A 21,158-nucleotide genomic window follows, 5' to 3' on the forward strand; every position below is an offset into this window, starting at 1 on the left:
CCACAGGCTGAAGGGGAACAACGCGTGCTGGAGCCGTTTCCTGCACGCGTTGAATAGCTTGCGGCGTATCGTCTGGATGCTGCGGTGTGACGCAATCAGCGACGCTAGCTATTAATTCACCCGACGGGAAAAGGCCGGCTCCAGACGATTAAAGGTTCCCGGGTGCGTCAAACTGCAACGTACCAAAATGCAGCTTCTGGTGTAAAATGAAAGTCTATGGACTTTCATTTTACCTTGGTTAACGCAAAGTTTCGACTTTGCGTCAAAACGCAGGAAATGGACTCTAGCGTGAAAGAGCCCTAAGTTAGTGTATGCTTTGTCGGAAAAAGTGAGTTTTGAGGGAGCATTTAAAAATGTAATTGATCTCAATGAACAACTGTTTCTAATCCATTCATAATGCATTCTGATACTACTTTATAGGCACTGCTTACAAGAATATGAACAGGAAGCTTTCAAACTTAAAATTAGGTTGCATAAAGTAGATGGACTATTGTCTTCATTATTTCATATCAAGCTTTCTGGAACTAGTCCCTTCCTCAGGGATAATATTTGCCTCTTTCCTGGGGAAGAACATCGAGAGTACCTGTTTTATAATTTATAAAACGTTTAATGTAATGCTCAATCTCAGAGCTGTAACGATCAGTGGATTTTGGCTGCAGTAACTCGCCTGGCATCTGTAAATCGATGGACTTGAAGAGAAACTGTAACCAAGGATTGAACGTCATTCCAATCAGTAGCAGATAACCCCCCCCCCCCCCCCCTTCCCATGATAAATCTATTCCTTTTCTCAAACTGATCATCAGGGGGCTCTTTATGGCTGATATTGTGGTAAAACTCCTCCCACAGTATGATGTCAGGACCATGATCCTGACAGTTTCCTGTCTGTGAACCTCATTGCATTGTGGGAAATAGCTGTTTACAGCTGTTTCCAACTGCCAAAAAAGCAAGCAACATCCCCTTCCACTGAAATCACCTGCCAGCAGTGAAAATGTCACCAAGACATCACACTGTGGGAGCCTGTGGGAAATAACAGCTGTTTCCAACTGACAAAAAAGCAGCATCTCCTTACAATGACATTACCTGCCAGCAGTAAAAATGTCACCATGTGATAAATGTCAGAATGTAAATCAGGGAGAGGAAAATTTTACAATGGGCAAACACTGACTAAATCATTTATATGTAATTATTGTAAAAATTAAGCACTTTTGTTCGATACGTTATTTTCACTGGAGTTCCTCTTTAATGTTTCTCTTAAGCATTCCGAAGCTCTGTAGCAGAAGAGTTTCAGAACACCTTGGATAAAAATGGCTGCGGCCATCATGTGGATGGAGAGGAAGGGGGGGGGGGGGGGGGGTGGCGGAATTTCAGACCTCTGTTTTATGGGCGAGTTGCTGACACCCCTGCAGACCAATCAGCTGTGAGATAGAGCTTTAAAATAAACCTTTTATAAATTCTAGAATAAGTACTCAAATTTTATTAGCTTCAGGATCACTATACACCAGGGGTTCTGAATGTGCAGCCTCGCTCTCAGGGGCATAAAGGGATGATTTGCATATTTGGGAGTGGTGCATCATGGGAAACCAAATTTGCTCACTTAAAGTGTACCTGAGACAAAAAAAAAAAAAAAAACATTTTATACATACCTGGGGCTTTCTCCAGCCCCCTTCGGGCTGGTGGCTCCCTCGCAATCCATCCTGGGCCACCTCGATCCTCTGCTAGCTGTGTGGCTAAATCTCCCAGCCGCGTGTGCACCTCCATGGCGCTTCTGTCACCGGGAGTGCGATGGAGGTGTAGTCCATGCATGCGTTGTCTGAGGCGATAGGCAGTGATTGTAAAATATACCTGGGGGGCCAGCGGAAGATCAAGGCAGCCTGGGATAGCGGCAAGGAAGTAGACAGCCTGAAGGATTCTGGAGTAAGCCCTAGGTGTGTGTATAAGGGCTCATTTACACCTAAGCAATTACCGGGGACTAATTCCGCTAATCGCTAACGAGCTAGCGCTTTTTAAAGTGCTTTGTTACCCTATGGCAGTGTTCTCACTGCCGCAATCCGCGCCGATCGCAAGCGTTTTGCGATTAGCGCCAATCGCAAACGCGTTACCTGCAGCATTTTCTGGGAGATTCGGCAGTGATTACGGTACAGTGCTTATAAAGCGCTGACCACGATCGTTCTGAAATCGCGGAAATATACAGTGTTTTTTTACCGCCCTAATCAATGTGAAGAGCAAAACGCTAGCGCATTTTAATTGTCAATGGGCCCTAAAGGTGTTTTTTTTGTTTTTTTTTTTTCTTTCCCCCTCTTCTCGTCTCAGGTTTCCTTTAGTCCAGTTGCACACCTATTAATTGCAGGGCGATGCGGTGCATGTAAGCACCGCATCACAGAAATTAGGCTGCACCCTCCGGCTAGGCTGCACCCTCAGGCTAGTGACACCTGCCCCCCCCCCCCAAATTACATACTACTTGCTGGGCAGAAGATATGTCACCGGGATTCCCATTGGTCAGCACATGCATGGCGTGTCATACCGTGTTCCCGTTGTGCACACTTACTGCGTTCTCCATTAACTTGCATTTCTGCATAATCTGTGTGGTTGGCACGGACCATGTAGTAATGCGATGCAGCCTTTGGGTCAGCAGGCAATTTGGATTCTTCCGTCAAACCGTAAAATATAAGTCTCCATCGACTTGCATGGCCCTGGCAGCGGGGAGGCGCCGGGTAAGCGTACCGCAGAGCGACGCAGTGCGCAAGTGTGCAAGGGGCCTGAAAGCTGAATTGCAAATACCTTCTGTCTTTAAGAAGGCAAAATTACATTTAATCTTCTTAATATCTTGTGCATAAAAAGCCTTTTTCCTCGATATTGTGATAATGACTCCTGTCTCTTGTCTCAGCTCTGCAGCATTTCAGTGAGAGCATTCAGGAATATCTGGCGAATCTGGATAAAGCCCCAGACCCCACCGTCAGGAAGGACACCTTCTCTAGTGACCTGTTCAATGCTTTTGATGTCCTGTTCAACAGCTGGCTGCAGCACCGAGAGTCTAAGGTGAGCTTGTGATGAACAACTACAGGTCCACTGTTATCAAATTATCCTTTATAGCAGGGGTGGGGAACCTATGGCTCGGGAGCCAGATGTGACTCTTTTGATGGCTACATCTGGCTCGCATACAAATCAGTAGTGGTTGATTCACTAAGCTACACTGCTGAAGCAGCACGGCTTAGTGTGGCAGCGCAGATGACATTTTCTGCTGTAGCATGCACTTCTAACTTACTCGCGCCACCCCAAAACTAGCGGCTGCTTCAATGGCTCCCACTCTGGACCCTGTCAGGTCCAGTGACTTTGTAAACAAACAATCAAAGAAAAAATGCCCTATGCTAACTAGCTAGGCTAAAGTCACTTATGCAAAAAATGGCCTTTTTGTTGGTGCACTTTGGAGCTGCTTCTCACTGGGTGGATTCCAGGTACTGAAGTGTATGGAGAAAACAAAAAAGAAGCGCTCCAATAGTGCATGAAACTTTTTAATGAGGATATGCAATATAAAATTGCACTTGCATTTAAGTTTCTTTAAAATCAGCGTGTAGTGGCCTGCCCACGATCGTAACCCTCTGCCGTGGTCTGGCCAGGACCCGGAGATGCAACGTTGTTGTTCCGCTGGCTGCGGTGTCGCCAGGAGGGGAAGGAGCGGTCACTATTGGAGCGCTTCTTTTTTGTTTTCTCCATGCACTCCAGTGATTTTGTAGGCTGAGATCCCTGCACTTTGATTGGCCCAATAGGCTGCCTGTCACTTGACAGGCAGCCTATTGGGCCAAAGTGCGGGGATCTTGTCCAACATTGTGAATCAACCCCCAAATCAGCTAGCTAATTGTACAAGCTGTTAGTCGGTATTTCTCCTGTCTGGCTCTCGGGGAAATTGCTGATGTTGCTGAAACCCAAGAGAAGCTGAAGATGTGTCTGACACTTCCGCTGCCCAACGCATCAACTGTATACACATCTCCATGGCAACAGGGACAGCACTCTGCTGCACATGCGCACTGTTCCAGTATGAAACATATTGTATGGCTCTCACAGAATGACGTTTTAAAATATGTGGGGTTTATGGCTTTCTCAGCCAAAAAGGCTCCTGCTTTATATGGTTGAATTTGTTGGGAGAACCTATAATTCCAGTCTGGGTTTTTATGGATCATACAAGCCTTTCTGTGTCTCCCTCTGAGAGTCTCTGTCCTCTTTCTGCAGATCAGACTAGCTGTGGTCGAAGCTCTGGGACCTATGAGTCACCTGTTACCAAATGAGAAGCTTGAGGAGCAGATTCCTCGCCTGGTCCCCGGGATTCTCTCTCTGTATAAGAAGAATGTGGAGGCTTTCTATGTTACTAAGGTGAGTGTAATCCTATATGATATCTAGACTAAAGCTACGTACACACATGCGACAACGATCGTTCGTTGTCAACGACGAACAAACTTTTCATTGATGAAAGAACGACCTAAGTAAAGTTAGTTCTAAAAGGTGTGTAACCATCAGATCGTTAGAACGAACGTTACATCACGTAAAAGCACCTATTGCGTCTGCGCATAAAAATGAAAAGTTCCATGGAGAAATAGTGAAATGTGCATGTCAAGCCTAGTACGAACGACCGTTTCCAACGATGTACTACTTTTGCAAACGATCGTCGTTGGGGAAAATCCGCCAAGCAAGATCGTTTGTTTTTTTTAACAATCTAGCTCGTCCGTCGTTAGACTTAATGGTCGTTGGCTGCTTTTTTTTTAAACGATCGTCATTTGAAACGATCGGGGAACGATCGTTTCAAACGACTATAGTCGCATGTGTGCACGCACCTTTAGAAGGCTTATGGAGATCTATGTGGGTGCTCTTTAAGTTCTGATGCCTTCACTGAAGGGTGATGAGACATTTCCTAGAACAGAAGAAGGGCTCCTTTTGAAGCTACCTTATTTTTCTTTGGTGGCAAAATGTGACTGTACAGTTCAATAACTCAGCTATGTCTGTGTTTGTTAGGTACAGAGAAATGGCCAATTCTGTATTGATCGTATACTGTTTATACAAAGTATGCTTCGTTCTGGAATGCGGTGCTGGGGAGGGTAGAAATAAAGTAACAGCCAGGCACCCCAGATAGTTTTTCTAATTTGCATGCTTAAAGGACCACTATTGTGAAAAAGTATGCAGTTCAAATCAGACAGAACCGACAGGCTTTGGGCCAGTCAATCTCCTCATGGGGGATTCCCACGGTCTTCTTTGTTTTCAACAGCATTTCTTGAACAGCAGTTGCAAAGTCTCACTGACTAAATAGTGTGCAAGTGATTAGGGAGGCCGGCTGGTATCTTACTATTTTGGCAGTTCAGGAAATGCTGTTGAAAACAAAGAACGCCCTGTGAATCCCCCAGGAGGAGATGGTCTGGCCCAAAACCTGTTCTGTCTGATTTTAACTGCCTACTTTTTTCGTGATAGTGGTCCTTTAAGGACAATCCGCATGCGTGTGCTCAGTGCCAGGGACACGCACACTATGCAGGGGGCCAAGGAGCAGCCAGCAGGAGTACAAAGGTGAAATAGCAATACATGGAAGTGGGGAAGGAGGATGGGGAGCAGCTGAAGGAGCTGCAATGACTGTGCAGGGAGAAGACTAGGAAGGTGGACAGACTGAGGAGGGGGAAGCAGCAAGGGATGTTGGCTCAGTTCATCATGAATAGAACTTTCCTAGCACTCCGATGCTGTGACGCCTTAAAGTGTACCGGAGATGGAATGAAAAAATATAAAAAAATATATATACAGTACATACCTGGGGCTTCCTTCAGGCTTATCACTGCCTTGCCGTCCTCCTCCGCCTCCTCATTCGCCTCCAAATGGTCCTGGAAAGTCCTCTGGTTCAGAGCCAACTGCGTTTGCCCAGCCGCATGCGCGTTCCGGCGTAGCCTATGCAGTACACCTGCGCAGAACGCTCCCGGCTGCAGGGGCACGACAGGGGAGAGCGCTCGACTGAGCTACGCATGTGCCGACTGGCCCTGACTGGAGGATTTTGCCAGTTGTGAGCGAACAAGGAGGCGGAGGAGGATAGCGTGGGATCTATAAGCCTGAAGGGGGGCTGGAGTACCCATCTCGGGTACACTTAAAGAACCAGAGACTTTTTTTTTTTTTTTAATATTCTGCAAATTTTCATTGGCTCACAGGACCAACCGGGAGCGAACGAAACTGGCTCCTGATCGGTGAGCAGAACTCCGCTGTCATTTTACATCCATAAACATTGTGTAAATTTAACTACATGGAGTACGGAACCACAGAAAATGATCACGCTATACATAAGTGGTGGTATGACAGCTCTGCTTTATCATTCGGGTGATGAGAGCTCTGCTCTTGAATTCTTAGGCCAGACCAGTTGCAGAGATTCCCACTTTCCTTGTTTAATTTCTATGCTGAACATGCAGCAGGAGCTGTAAGAATTCCCCAAAGTGGAAAGGGAGATGGACAAGCAGGAGACTCATCCCATTACACTAATGGTGGCCCACACACGATACAATAAAATGATCCGAATTTATGGCAATTTGCTAAAAATGATCAGATTTTGGGGGGAAAAGTTTTTTTTTTTTTTTTCCGAGCAAGAAATCCGATCCGATTTCCAGTTTTTATACGATAAAAGTCAATTGGGCGTGCTACATTTTTCTGATCAATTATGAAAATGAGTGGCTTTAGGAAGATTGTCAATTTCTATATATATTATATATATTCCTAAGCAATTTTCTCAGTCTTCAATAATTTTTTTTTTCATAATTGGGTAAAAATTGGACACGCGTGCATGGTACATTGGTCAGATTTTTTAAATGTTACAATCAGAAAAATTGATTGTAAACTTTGAGTTGAAAAGAAATTTGAAAAATTGTATCGTGTGTGTGTGGCCACCTTGAGGCCGGATCCACACTATAATCGCTTTTCTGAGCGCGTTGTGATTGATTAGCGCTTTCTGAGCACTTTTTAAAAATTTCTCCCATTCACTTTCATTTCACTTAAAATCACTGTAAAATCACCGCAATCGCATACGCAAAAAATTGCGTTTTTTTTTTTTGTTTTTTTTTAATATAGTGATTTTAATGAAAGTGTGAAGTAGCCCATTGATTAACATTGGTTGCAGTTTTCCTGTGCAGAGAATGCCCCGAAAACCGGACGAGTGGAGGCCGGCCCTTAGCTTGAGTTTGGGTGGAGTGACCAGTTATTTGCATTGCGGCATCGCTGCTGTTGTCTTGCTTTGCCATCTTCTGGTTGTGTTTGATCATCTTACATTACTTTTTCTTCTTTTCTGTCATCAGAGCTTCTGTCAGATCTTGGAAAGTGCCGTGGCGAATGAGAGTCGTACTCTGGAGCCCCAGATGGAGACTTTACTGCCAATATTACACTCCCAGGTGAGACGCTCATCAATATTGTGCTGATACATTTTTCAGGAAAAAGGTAGATTTGGTTAAGGAGAATTTAATTTTGGCTAAGCAGGCTAATTACAGTAATGCTTTCCTGTTTGAGGGGGGATTTGTCTGTGAGCAGACGCCACAACCATAACGAACGACATAATATTAGGTCAGAACTGTCATCGTCTGGTATGCAGTTGTAACCACCAGGGACAAGTACAAGCTCCAAAGAGTAATTAACACTGCGGAGAAGATCATCCGATCACCTCTGCCACCTCTAGACCTCCTCCACATTGTGAGGGTGGAGATGAGGGCCACCAGGATTTCTCAGGACCCCACTCATCCGAGCAGTCTCTTCATTGAGCTCCTCCCATCGGGCTGTCATTACAGAACCATCCCCTCCAGATCCACCAGGAGCATGTGCACCTTCTTGCTTCAGGCAGTCCTTTTGCTGAGCTCCAGTTCCCCCTGCTAGGTCCATCCTCCTGCGGCACTCTAGCCCCTTAAGGTGGCCACTAACGATCCAATTTCTGAGGCAAAATCGTTGGAGCGATCAGAAATTCTGATCGGAAGTGAAATCGTTCACTACACCATCAACGAACCAATCTTTGCTTCCTATCAATCACAACCAACAAGAAAATCCAAATTTTGGTTAGATGAAAATTCAATTGGACGATTGTTTTTATAATCGTTCGTAATCGATTGTGCCCATAAACAGAGATCATTTACAACCAATCCGATCAGAATTTCTGATCGCGTGAACGATTTTTTGCTAGAAATTGGACTGTTAGTGGCCACCTTAAGTCAGGACAATTCCCTTGCCACTCACTCCAAGCACCCCTGCCACGAACCTTCAAGCACCCCTGTGTAGTACTGCTCGCCACCCTAGTTGTCTTGGAGTTCTCAAGAATTTTCTCCCTTCCCCCCCTCCTATTCTAAATATGTATTTCTTATGCCTGTCTCAGGGTGTATGTCAATGCAATGTCTGTCTATGTAGTACTGCGAATGCCATGTAAAACGCAAACCTTTCCTGGTACGACAAATCGTAATACTTGGCTTATAAAGCAAATTCTGATTCTACCGTATCTGTAGATATCATGTTTGGAGGTGCTCCCTCTAGTGGCCATCTATTTATTAACTGTATGTTTGTCATGTGCTATCCACCGGGCCGCCCATGGCGACTGTCTCTGTGAATGTCATTGTGTATTTTTCAGCTGATATCTGTTTTATACAGTCTTGTTGTAGCTGCACTAATTCCAGTCTCAACATGCAGCCTCAGATGTTATCGTAGGTAAAACATAGATGTGCTGGAAGAGTGCTCCAACCGGCACTACCAGAACCTGTAGACTGTGATCTGTATCACTTGCACCAACCTTAACTGTTAATCTGTCACATTTGAAAGTTAACCTGAACTCTTGCACAGGACAGAAGGAAAGCCTATAGAAATGATTCATGTATGTATTTAGAGAGTTTAGCATGTTTAATTCCCCCTCATCTGTGTCCAATCACAAGTTGTAATTCTCAGCTGTGTCAGCTGGCTGCCACGGCAGAGTTAATTGGTAAACACGGGATGTTAACAATATGTCTGCTTCCATGAAAGCAGGATTTAGACACAGCTGACTTATTGCAGGGGAGGGAGAGAGGGGGAAAGCACTAAACACCAGGAAACTGTATAGGGGAGGGATTGGGGGTCACCTGGGAACTTTTTATAAGGGAGGAAAGGTGGGCAGTAGACATTGAGGTTGGCCCACAATTAGGTCCCAGTGTACAATTTTGGCCCTTTTTGTATTTGAGTTTGACACCCCTGGCATATATAGTCTAGTCACTTACCATCCCTCAGAGGGGCTATCAATCTTATCCCTATCATAGTCGTATGCCCATCATAGTTTAGAGACAATTTTAGTGATAAGCCAGTGAACTTACTTGTATGTTTTTGAGATGTGGGGGGAAACCAGAGTTCCCAGAGAAAACCCACAGACATGGGGAGAACATACAAATTCTGTGCAGATAGTGTCTTGACTGATACTCAAACTGGGGACCCAGCAATGCAAAGCAATAGTGATATCCACTATGCCACCGTGCTGCCCATGTTTCCAGTGACGATCAGAACACTGTGGCCACTTTACTATCGGTCTACACGAAAAGTAACCGTGTAAACTCAGTTACCACTTGTGCAAAAAGAAGAGCCTGTTTGGTATGCTTTCTGCTCCTCCAGTAAATACAGGATATTCAATTTTTTATTTAAAAAAAAAATAATGCAGAGTGCGAACCTGCTGCATTATTCTGGAACAGAGCACAAAACGCTGAGTGCACGGACCCAATTGTAGCCTATAAGCACTACGTGATTTTTCTGGGGGGGGGGGGGGGGGGGTGTAAATTGCAAAAAAAAAAAAAAAAAACGTTCATGCAAACCGGAATGGTTCTTTGAGATTTTAAAATAGTTTTTCTCAAAATTGGCCTTTCTTTGTGAAAATAATTTGACTAGTCCCTTAAGAATTTAACATTTTTGTGTAATCATGAAATTACGGTTACCTGCGAAAGAATGAATTTAACAGAAATTTTGCATTAAGATTTTGCGAAATTTGATGTGAAATTCGAGCTTAACACTATATTCTGTTGCGCTGTACAAAGTGAGAAACAAACATGGCATATATAATAATAATAATACAGACAATGGTATACACCAGTGTACAAAATACAGAATTGGTAATCACCGTGACAAAAGTAACTAACCTGATGAATAAAATGTATAACAAATTCCAAGACGCAAAAGGGTGATATGTTGGTGCTTTATAAATCAATAATAATAATACTCGTCATGTCACATGTCATTTAACCACTTCACCACTGAGGGGTTTTACCCCTATAGCACCAGAGCAATTTTCACCTTTCAGAGCTCCTTCCATTCATTCGTCTATAACTTTATCATTACTTATCACAATTAAATTAACTATATCTTGTTTTTTTCGCCACCAATTAGGCTTTCTTTAGGTGGGACATTATGCCAATAATTATTTTATTCTAAATATGTTTTAATGGGAAAATAGGAAAAAATGTGGGAAAAAATTAATTATTTTTCAGTTTTCGGCCATTATAGTTTTTAAATAATGCATGCTACTGTAATTAAAACCCATGATATTTGCCCATTTGTCCCGGTTATAAAACCGTTTAAATTATGTCCCTATCACAATGTTTGGTGCCAATATTTTATTTGGAAATAAAGGTGCATTTTTTTCAGTTTTGCGTCCATCCCTAATTACAAGCCCATAGTTTATAAAGTAACAATGTTGTACCCTCCTGACATAAAAATTTAAAAAGTTTAGTCCCTAAGGTAACTATTTATGTATTTTTTTAATTACAAAAAAAATAAAAAAATCGGGAGTGTGGGAGGTAATGAGTTAATTTTTTGTGCATAAGTAATGAATTTGTATGTGAAAAATGATTTAGGGTGTAGTTTTACTATTTGGCCACAAGATGGCAACAGTAACTTTTTGTTTAATGCGACCTCCAAGCGTCCTTCCGGACGCTTGGAGGAAGTACTAGGAGGCTGGGTAAGTTTATTTATTTTTTTTTGTTTGTTTTCTTTTTTTCACAATGATCGCGCTGCTTAGCGGAAAAACAGCGGATCATTGCGGGGTTTAGATCAACAAACGGGAATGGATTTTCCCGTTCATTGATCTCCGGGCGAGCGGCGGGCGGCGTGTTTACGAGCGGGAGTGCGCGCTACAACGAGCGGGAGCGTGGGCAGCGGGGGAGCACGGAAAGTACGGATTTCTCCGTCCCTGGGGGTTACAGAATGGAAAAAGGGACGGAGAAATTCGTACGGGCGGGGGTACAGTACAGTATAAGTACATCAGCCATTTACAATGAGACCTTGATTAACCTTTTGCTGCTGCACCATGAATGATGGGACTCTATTTTTAACCTTTTCAAATTATTATTATTATTATTATTATTATTATTATTATTATATGAACCAGTAGTCTGTGCTCAATCCTGTGTATGTTGTTGTTTTTGTTATTTATTATGTCAGGCTTGTCTGGTCACCTGCTATAAGTTAGGCTGTATGCCCATATGACTGACCTAAAGCTCAGCCTTAACGCCTGCGGAAACTCCTGCCTAATACAAACTACAATACACTGCAGGCAGATGTAGCATACAGACTGACAGCAATCACCAAACACAGCAATGAGCAATGCAAACACAGTATACTTAATAGTCACCTGAGGTCTATAGGCTGAGGCAATCCAGATGATGGCAAGATAGCAGAATGTGGCTGAAGTATAATCACTAGACAGATGTGTGGTCGAACAGGCCAGAGTCAGTCCACGCAGAGTTCATGGGAATCCTTTTTAACAAGCAAGGGTCGGTCCAGGCGGCAGTCAGGGGAATCCGGGTACAAGCTGAGTCGGCAACAGGTAATGCAACAGAGAAGCGTGGGCAGGTTCAAGTCAGGTCGGTAACAGTAAGGCAATCTGAAAGAAGCTTAGTCAAGAGACAGACACAAGTCGGCAGCAAGACAAGCAACTTGGTGTGAGCACAGTCTCCGCAACAAGCCTAGCATAGGCTATCACAGGCGATGACAGAGGATGCTCACCATTCATTTATACTAGGACTAACCAATCAGAAAGTAAAGGAATCCAAAGTAACCAATCAACATAGAGCGTGTCAGCACAGATGCTGACACGCAATGCACACACGTGGTCAATGTTTACACTGGCGGAGCGCGTACTGAGAGCGCGTCCGCCGCTTATCCAATGGGAGCTGAGCGACATGCGCTCCAGTAACGTCGGAGACAGGCCGAGACCCAGCGGCGTGGGTCTCAGCATTCCGCCGCCATGAGCGGCCACCAGATCTTAGTATTTATATAGCGCCGGCATATTACACAGCGATGCACAGAGTACATTGTCTTGTTGCTTAACTGTCCCTCAGAGGGGCTCACAATCTAATCCCTACCATAGTCCTATGTCTATGTATGTATCGTGTAGTGTATATATTGTAGTCTAGGACCAATTTAGGGGAAAACCAATTAACTTATCTGTATGTTTTTTGTGATGAGGGAGGGAACCGGAGTGCTGGTAGGAAACCCACGCAGACACGGGGAGAACATACAAACTCCATGCATATAGAGCCCTGGCTGGGATTCGACCACTACACCACCGTGCTGCCCCCTCTGCAAGTTCTTTGAATTTCCTCTTTCCCTCTGTGCAGATCTGCTCCTCCCTGGAGTCATCCAATCTGATGATGGACAGGAACAAGAACGAGCTGCTCCGCTGCTTCACTGTTCTGGGTAAGTAAGAAGAGAGCTGACCTGTTATGCATAACCACAAGCAGGTAAACGTGAATTGTATTGTACCTTTTAATTGGCTAGCGAGTAGCACTGGCATATGCAGGTAAAAGTAAATTCAAAATGAATGGTAAATTGTGTTCAAAATGTGCACCTGATCATCCTAGAGAATCCCCTTCTCCTTGAGATGGCAGTAAACTGTACAGCCAGCCCTTCTATGTTGAGCAATACAGTTACTTAAAGAGACACTGAAGCGAAAAAACATTGATATAAAGATTTGTATGTGTAGTACATGTAAGAAATAAAACATTAGGAGCAGAGACATAAGTATAATATTGTTTACAGTACAGGAAGAGTTAAGAAACTCCAGTTGTTATCTATGCAAAAAAGCCATTGAGCTCCATGACTTTCAAAGTCGCAGAGAGCTCTGTCTTCTGAAGCGTGTTAACTGTCAGTTGTATTTTCTTTGGGCCCATTCACACTTGAGCAGGAATCACGCGATTCCAGCTCAGAGCAAAACGCTAGCGGTTTATAAAAAACGCTAGCTCATGTAAGCCTATGGCAGTGTTCTCACTGCAGCGTTTGCGGTTAGCAATAACCACAAACGTGTAACATGCAGCGTTTTGCCAGCGATCCACGATTAGCGATTGCGATTGGCATGCATAGCACCGCTAATCACGATCACTCAAACGCTGCAGTATCCGGTGATTTTTTTTTTTTGTTTAAATCGCGGAAAAATCACTCCCGCGAGTTTTTTTTTTTTTTTTTTTTTTTTGCGGTTTTAGGTGTGAATAGGGCCTTTCTCTCACCAGAGGACAGTTCAAAAGTTCACTGGCCTGCTTTGTAAAATCATTTACAATGCTGAGTAGTGAGTAAACTGTAATCATTAGAGAATGATGCAATGTTATAAAAAAAAAACTATATAATGGAAAATTTAAAAATTAGAATATTTTCTTTGCTACTAGTGTTCTAGTAATTATCCACACTAGACAACCAATTCATTGTATCATCATTTTTTTTTTCACTTCAGTGTTTCTCGATTGCGTGAAATGGTAAAATTAAAATGAGTAAAATGCACTACAAATTACTTTTTCCCTATCTTGCTGTCACTTACAGTAGACAGTAAAAATCGCACAGGTTTTTGACTAGTCCATCTCCTCACGGGGGATTCTCAAGGTTTTCTTTTCATAATCACTTAATGAACGGCAGTTGGACGGTCTAACTGCTAAAATAGCGTGCATGCGAATAGGGAGGCTGGATGGCTTCCTTATACAGATCCTTTCTAAAGTACCGTTCTAAAGAATGAATGAGATACTGAATATCCCCCATGAGGAGATGGACTAGTCCAAAATCAGTCTGATTTTTACTGACCGCTGTAAGCAACGGCAACGTAGGAAAAAAAAAAAGTAATTTTATGTTGCATTTTATTCTGGTAGAAATGTTCTTCTATTAAAAAAAACTAGAGATCTCCGCTCACAAAGATTTTTTTTTTTTTTTTTACTCACCTGGGACTTCCTCCAGCCCATAAGCATGGATGCGTCCCTCGCCGTCCTCCCACAGTCCTCAGTTTAGTGGCAATCCGCCCCGATAACTGGCTGAGTTGGGTCCAGTCTGGGTCTTCTGCGCATGCCCAGACCTCCCGCGCATGCCCTGTAGACCCAGACTGACGCGACTGAGACAGTTACTGGGGCTGATTGCCGCTAAATGGAGGACGGCGAGGGACGCAGCCATGCTTATGGGCTGGAGGAAGCCCTGGGTAAGTAAACAATCTTTGTGAGCGTAGATGTCTGGTACACTTTAAGGCCCTGTTTTCATTTGATGCTTTTTCTAGATTGGTCCAAGACACAAACTCTTGCAAAAAAAGGCATGACGTTTAAATCATTGCGCTGTTTCCACCTGATGTTGGAAATTATTTGTGTGTGTCCCCCTCCTCCCACTGTGCATGCAAATTATACATTCGTACATGCGTTTTGTCCAGAGCACCAAATCGGAATGGGAATGCCTGCTTTTAGTGGAAACAAGCCATTAGGGTCACATGGTCTCCCCATGTACAAATCTTTGCCCCGGTCTACACTGGACTTTACTTGGTGCATGCCGTCCAGCGTATTTGTGGAGTGCAACAGTGGTGAGAGAGTGAAGCTGTTGGCACTGCAGCTAATATTCATGGGGTGATGGCTACTGCACCAATCCAGGAGCGGCAAGCTCACTAAGGGCTCTTTTCTACTATGAAACGCAATCGCAATCACGTTTTAATTTCCACTATGCGATTGCGAATGGAAGTGTGGCGCGTTCTGACCAGTAAAGTAGACTTTAGTACTCAATGAGGAAGGAAAGTGAAGGTCGGCACTGCAGTCTTCCATGTTTATTGGATGAAGCTTGTAGTACACCTACAATATGTAACAGTTGTGAGTTGCAAATAAAGTAGAATGCACATATTGGTCCTGGTGGACAATCAATGGATGGGTGGGCCATTGGGCTACCCTTGCCCTGCACCTATCCATCACTGACTGCCCAGTGCATTCCACTTTATTTGCAACACATGCTCACGACTGTTACATATTCTATGTGTACTACAAGCGTCATCTAATAAACACGGAAGACTCCAGTGCGGACCTTCACTTTCCTTCTTTATTGTATTGTGCCGTGCAAAGATGTATACACTGGGAAGACCGAGCAACCCCTGAGTAAGCAGATGACTCAACATAGAAGAGGTTACACTGCAGGTCAAGATTGTGGAGCCTACCTGTGACTTAGTGAGGAGGTACACTCTAAGGATAGCGATTGGAACATATTGAACACAGAGGAAAACTGGCTTAAAAGAGGCAATCTATGTCCCTCTTGTGTTTAGGGAACCATTCCTAAAGAGCAGAGGGGCCTTAAATGCCAGTTATCACCACACTATGCTATTTTATCAGGTTTAGGGCTCTTTTACACTACATGCAATTCCGATTTCTGATTTTGATGTGATTTTACATGCTATACCAGTGAAAATCAGAATTGTAAATGGGAAATCGGACTTGCAGTGTTCAGGGGTCGTTACAAGGCTGGATTTCTGGAAAGGCCACAGAGGCCCGGGCCTCGGGCATCTGCAGCCGAAGGAGGCGGCTGGACATAAAAAAGGCATGGCTGAATAGGGAAGACAAGGATATAAATTGAAAAGGGAGGCTGGAAATGGGGAGTAACACATGAAAAAGGGGTGATGCCTTGGGGCCTTTCCTAGACATTACACACTGTAACCGATTAATGGAGTTCAGTTGAAGCTATTTTTTTTTTCTTTTAAAGGACAACATTTTTTAGTATGTACAAATTAATCAATGCTTTCACCATAAAGTATACAATTAAAACACCTACAGTTTAGTATTAGACTAATGAAATAAATCTACCCTTGACTGCTCATCCTGCGTATGAATCTTCTGATTGGTTTCTTCTTCCAGCCTCCAAATACCCCTCTCAATTGCTGGCCTTTCTGCTGCCAAAACTGGAGGCCAATAATCCTAAAGTGCGTGTGGGGACCTTGAATATCCTGAAGCAAGTCATTAACTCTTCTGGTGAGTACGACCTGGACTGAATTATTGCTAAGTTAAGGGGGATGATTGTGTGTGTTGCTGTTAATGTGAGTTTGCGGCTCCTGCTTACTGCATAGTGACCTTAGATTTACTTCTTCGGTTTGGTCTCACTTTTCTAGTATAGTTTCTAAATCCACCCTCTAGTTATAGGGTATTTAATGAGATTGAGTCATAAGCAGCACATTGGCATAGTGGACAGCATTCTTGCCTTGCAGCCCTGGGTCCCTGCTTCAAATCCCAGCAAGGGCACTATCTGCACAGAGTTTGTATGTTCTCCCCGTGTCTGTGTGGTTTTCCTCTGGGCACTTCGGTTTCCTCCCATATCCCTAAAAACATTCAGATAAGTTGATTTGTTTCCCCCTAAAATTGGCCCAGGACTACGATGGACGTATGACTGTAATAAGGATTAGATTGGGAACCCCTCTGAGGGACAGTTAAGTGACAACACAATATACTCTGTACAGCGTTGCGGAAGATGTCGGTGCTATATAAATACCAAATAAGAGCAAGAGTTGGATACGTAAATTTAAAAGCATGAAATGGGAAATCCTTGCAGTCACAAAAACAGAAAAGAAGTGGCAAAGATGTGTAATTTTGGACATAAAGCATATCGGTTTCTATTCGGGGAGCTAAATGTGGCATTGGTGGTTCAGTAACACATGTCAAAATCGCATTAAAGGACGGGCATGTGTTGCAATTTTACATATGAGGTCATTATTTTGGCAACAACCACGTCAAACCATATATAATATTAGTATATGGTCCTGGAGATCTTATGAAGTTGAAGTTCTTTGAGATGCTGCTGGAAAAGATCAATGAATTACAAGGTCCATCATAATTTTACCAGCCACCATTATTTGACTATGGAAGGATAAGATCCTCTAGTACCAACCAGAGAAAAAAAAAAACAAGTTATTAGAGAATGCAAAATGAAATCTTCTGGAAAAGGAGAGTACCAGGAGAAGGTCTGTGTTAATGCCCGGAAAAAAAAAATAAAGTTGGATTTGGCAGCATCGCTTTGGAAGATTGACGATACTGAAATGTAGATGTCTGTGAATAAAGTAGATTAGGGAATGGGGGGAGAGGAAGAACGGCCTGGCGGTGTGATGAGAAGAAGCTGAGAAGGAAGATAACTGGGAGGCATATTTAGCTTTCAGATGTCTGGAAGAACATAATACCAGTAAAGGAGGAAAAAAGGTAAAGCTATGGTGTTGAATGCAAAGTCCAAAGCTTGGGAGGTTTTTTGGCAATTGTATAGAAGAGAATTATTGGGAGAAAAATGTGTAACGTCAATGAGGCTTTGTTCACATCTAAAATCGCAATAGCTGACGCCAGCGTTTTGAAATTTTGTGAATGATTTTTTTTTTTTTTTTTGTAAAGTGCTTTTTCAAAGCACTTGCAGAGCGATTTGTTTAGTCACTTCCTGACTTAAGTCAGGAAGTGAACTCTTTGACTCGGAAAATAATAAATACAATGTATTTATTCTTAAAGAGCTGGGGAAATCGCAATACAAAGCGCATTTTCAAGCATTATTATTATTATTTTGCTTCAGTTGTACTTTTAAGAGGAACTGTAGTAACATAATGAATAAAATTGCTTTTTTTTTTTCTTCAATTTTCACTTATATATTATTTAGTCAGTGTTTGCTCAGTGTAAAATCTTTCCTCTCCCTGATTTACATTCTGAAATTTATCACTGGTGGGAACATCTTTAGTTCTGCCAGGTGATCTGTATGAAATGTTCGTTACTGAGAGTTCTATTCACAGAGGGAGATACTAGTTGCATGGCAGGGAAAAAAAGCTGTTTCCCAAAATGCAACAAGGTTCACAGATGGCAAACTTGTCAGGACCTTGGTCATGTCATCACACTGTGGGGAGGGGTTTTACTACAATATCAGCCATACAGACCCCCCCAATGAGCTATTTGAAAAAAGGTAAAGAATTCTCATGGGGAAAAGGGGTATTTGCTACTAATTGAGATAAAGTTCAAACCTTGGTTCCTGTTCCTTTTTAAGGATCGTTTACGGGGGCAGAAGTATGGAGTATTTACCAGGCTTCTGAACAACAGCTAAGCCAGAACAGCTTTAAAAAATGCATTTAGCTTAAACGACGGAGGGGAAATCCAGGAGATGAGCAAACCTTGTTAGAAATGGCAGCTGATGAAGGTATTCGCCAAAGAAAATTTTCCAGGACTTTTTTTTTTTTTTTTTTCACCAGCATTGAAAGGCCACAGGGAAATTTAGACAGATGGCAGTCCCAGAAGTGGAAAAATAAAGGATTCCTCTTCCAGTCCAAATTCTGATGCTAAAAACACCAATAAATGACTTCTTCATTCCATTTAGGGAGACTAAAAAAGCTATTTTCACGCCTAAGAAACTATATAACATCAATCAAATGGGTTCTGAACATCATAAACCTCAAGAATCATCTGGGATTAATAATTTCTGTTTGACTTGGTTAATAGTGCCAAGCCTTTTTCCACTGGGAGAAAATATTTTTGTTGATCAATCAGAACTTTCGGCAAGCCATGCCAGTCTTTGAATTTATGACAGCAGCCCTCTCCGCAGTATGTTGCACGCAAACTATTTCTGAAGGCTTGGAGTAGAGCTACTGGTTTTCCTGATAATTCCATCTCTCTCCTCTGGTATTGCAGTCCCTAATATGGTGGAGACCGCAGAAGAATCTACTAAGGAATTTTCTGCACTATTCAAAATCGAACAACCTCCACTAATATCAGACAGGCTGAGGAGCTCAATATGAGAATAAGTCAAACCCATTGTCGAAGCCTTACTTTAAGTGCAGCCTCTGCTTTGCGAGGAACAAGTGTTCTCCACCAACTACAAAAGTACCCTTTCTGAAACTTCAGAGGGATCAGGAAATACTCTTCTAATAGGTTTATCCAACTGGATCCTCTTTTGAGCAGAAACCAGTGCTCAATCCCCAGTGGCTGTAAGGGAAACGAAAACTGACTTAGGATTTTCTGATCGATGAATGAAACATTTTTATTTTAAGGTGCCTGTTAACGGTACAATCTCCCAGATGGTCAACCATCCAATAGTTGCGATCGATTGGAAACGATAATTCTGGTGCATCAACTGAGGGGAAAAGATGAGAAATCTGATCAGACTAATGGAATCGATCCAAAATTTGGATCAATAGAATGATCGTCAATCTGCATTATTATTTGTAACCAATCAGAACGATTTGTTTATGAGAATGTACTAGTAACAGGCACCTTTTTAGACATACTGTATCTACTTATTATTTCTTTACATAATTACCTCCTTAATTTAAAAATTGATCAAATGCTTATTCAAGGTATTCATTCAATCCCTTTGTAGTAGTATTACACTCCTATGCGTTGGAGGTATTGGGGGTCCTTGTGTTGATGCTACCAAACAAACAGTTATTGGTGTTCTGCAGTCACATGACAAGTGCTGCATGGAGAGAAAAGATAAACGTGACAGATGCCAGTTTAATTACACAGAATACCTTGCGTGGCAGATTAAAGCAAACAGTTACTTTCTGGATGACTGGATGCGAACACTCACATTATGCTATATTATTAAAGGACACCCAAGGTGAAAATTAACTGATGTGATAAACAATATATTGCATCTATCCTCTTTCTTCTAGAGGTACAGACTAACCAGCAAGCTCATGGTGACCCAGAACTCATTGGAGTGTGTAAAGGACTACAATGGTCCTAAAAGCCCCCTTACTAAGATGTTAAGAAAAACAAAAATTTGCTTTCCTAAAACAGAAAGAATTTGCGATAATTCAGGTTAGAGTGAGCTTGAGATGTCTCCCAGGCACCACTGCTGAATATATGCAAATTAACCATTGTACCCTTAGAAGCTAAACACACCTCCAGAACCGCTGGATTGCAATGATGTGTCAGCTTGTTAAATTGTACAGAGCCATAATAATCCAACATGCATACAGGCTGTTTCGGATTGTTTGATCCTCATCAGTGCATGGCATGGATTAATTTGGCTCTATGGAGTAGGGCTTGTAAACCGAGAGGTACAGACTAACCAGCAAGCTCATGGTGACCCTGAACTCATTGGAGTGTCTTTCTTCTAGATATGACTTTTTAGATATCCCACATATTTATTTTATATCTAAATCTACTTTTTAAGTTTAATTGTTTTTGCTCAATGAAACATGCATTGAAGTATGCCAGAGCTACAATCTATGAACTATTGACACGTCTTATCTCTTTCCTGCTCTCAAAAGCTCTTTCCTGCTCTCAAAAGCCATTTTCTGCTAGGAGAGAGTCTATGGCTGTATTTCTTTCAGTGAGGGTCATTCTGTAGTCCGACCCAGTCCTGACAAACTGTCACTTACATACCTGATTTTTAAACCTTTCAGGCAGAGAAAGTAAAAAAGCAACACAGCATAGTTATGTGTGCTTGGCACTGTACATACACATGTCTATCTCATCATGTCACATGTCAGCTCGGGTATCCTTTCAAGAAAGGATAAGGATTTAGGACTTGATCCTATTCAAAGGGAAGCACAAGGGCGTGACAAAAGCAGAGATAGTTTGCTTAAGAGCTTTAGCATATTAAATTACAGACAGAACTCTTCCTTCAAGTTTGAATTTAAACTGGACTAGAGGGGTCCTAAGTTCATTGGTAAAGGAAGTTTTACTGACAAGACTTGTAGGGTTACAATGAGGCCAAGTATCCATTATGTGAAAACATCTTAGACTGGATGTCATAAGCTAAGACTTGTACTACGAAAGTCCTTCTTTGCAGGTTATTTTTAGGTACGACCTGGGGCATCTCTCTGTGCTGTCATGGATTGAAGTGGAAAATGGACACACCCACCAGTTAATATTTCCATGATTGAACAATGACAGCACAAGAGTTCCTTCCCGTATTTATATCTTCATAAAAGTGATTTTTTT

The 21,158-nt window shown here is 42.5% G+C and overlaps 1 protein-coding gene across 4 annotated transcripts in view; it reads left to right on the plus strand.

The window, feature by feature from the left end:
• The window catches only part of MROH1 (maestro heat like repeat family member 1), a 228,522-nt gene that overhangs the window by 60,568 nt on the left and 146,796 nt on the right, over positions 1 to 21,158 (plus strand). For all 4 annotated transcript variants that reach the window (XM_068237842.1, XM_068237840.1, XM_068237843.1 and 1 more), the window contains exons 7-11: positions 2,885 to 3,036; positions 4,225 to 4,365; positions 7,299 to 7,391; positions 12,603 to 12,681; positions 16,113 to 16,226. In XM_068237842.1, coding sequence (XP_068093943.1) covers positions 2,885 to 3,036; positions 4,225 to 4,365; positions 7,299 to 7,391; positions 12,603 to 12,681; positions 16,113 to 16,226 — 579 coding nt within the window. The remainder of the gene's footprint in view (positions 1 to 2,884; positions 3,037 to 4,224; positions 4,366 to 7,298; positions 7,392 to 12,602; positions 12,682 to 16,112; positions 16,227 to 21,158) is intronic.

This window comes from Hyperolius riggenbachi, chromosome 5 (genome assembly GCF_040937935.1).
Source record: "Hyperolius riggenbachi isolate aHypRig1 chromosome 5, aHypRig1.pri, whole genome shotgun sequence".
Taxonomy (NCBI): domain Eukaryota; kingdom Metazoa; phylum Chordata; class Amphibia; order Anura; family Hyperoliidae; genus Hyperolius; species Hyperolius riggenbachi.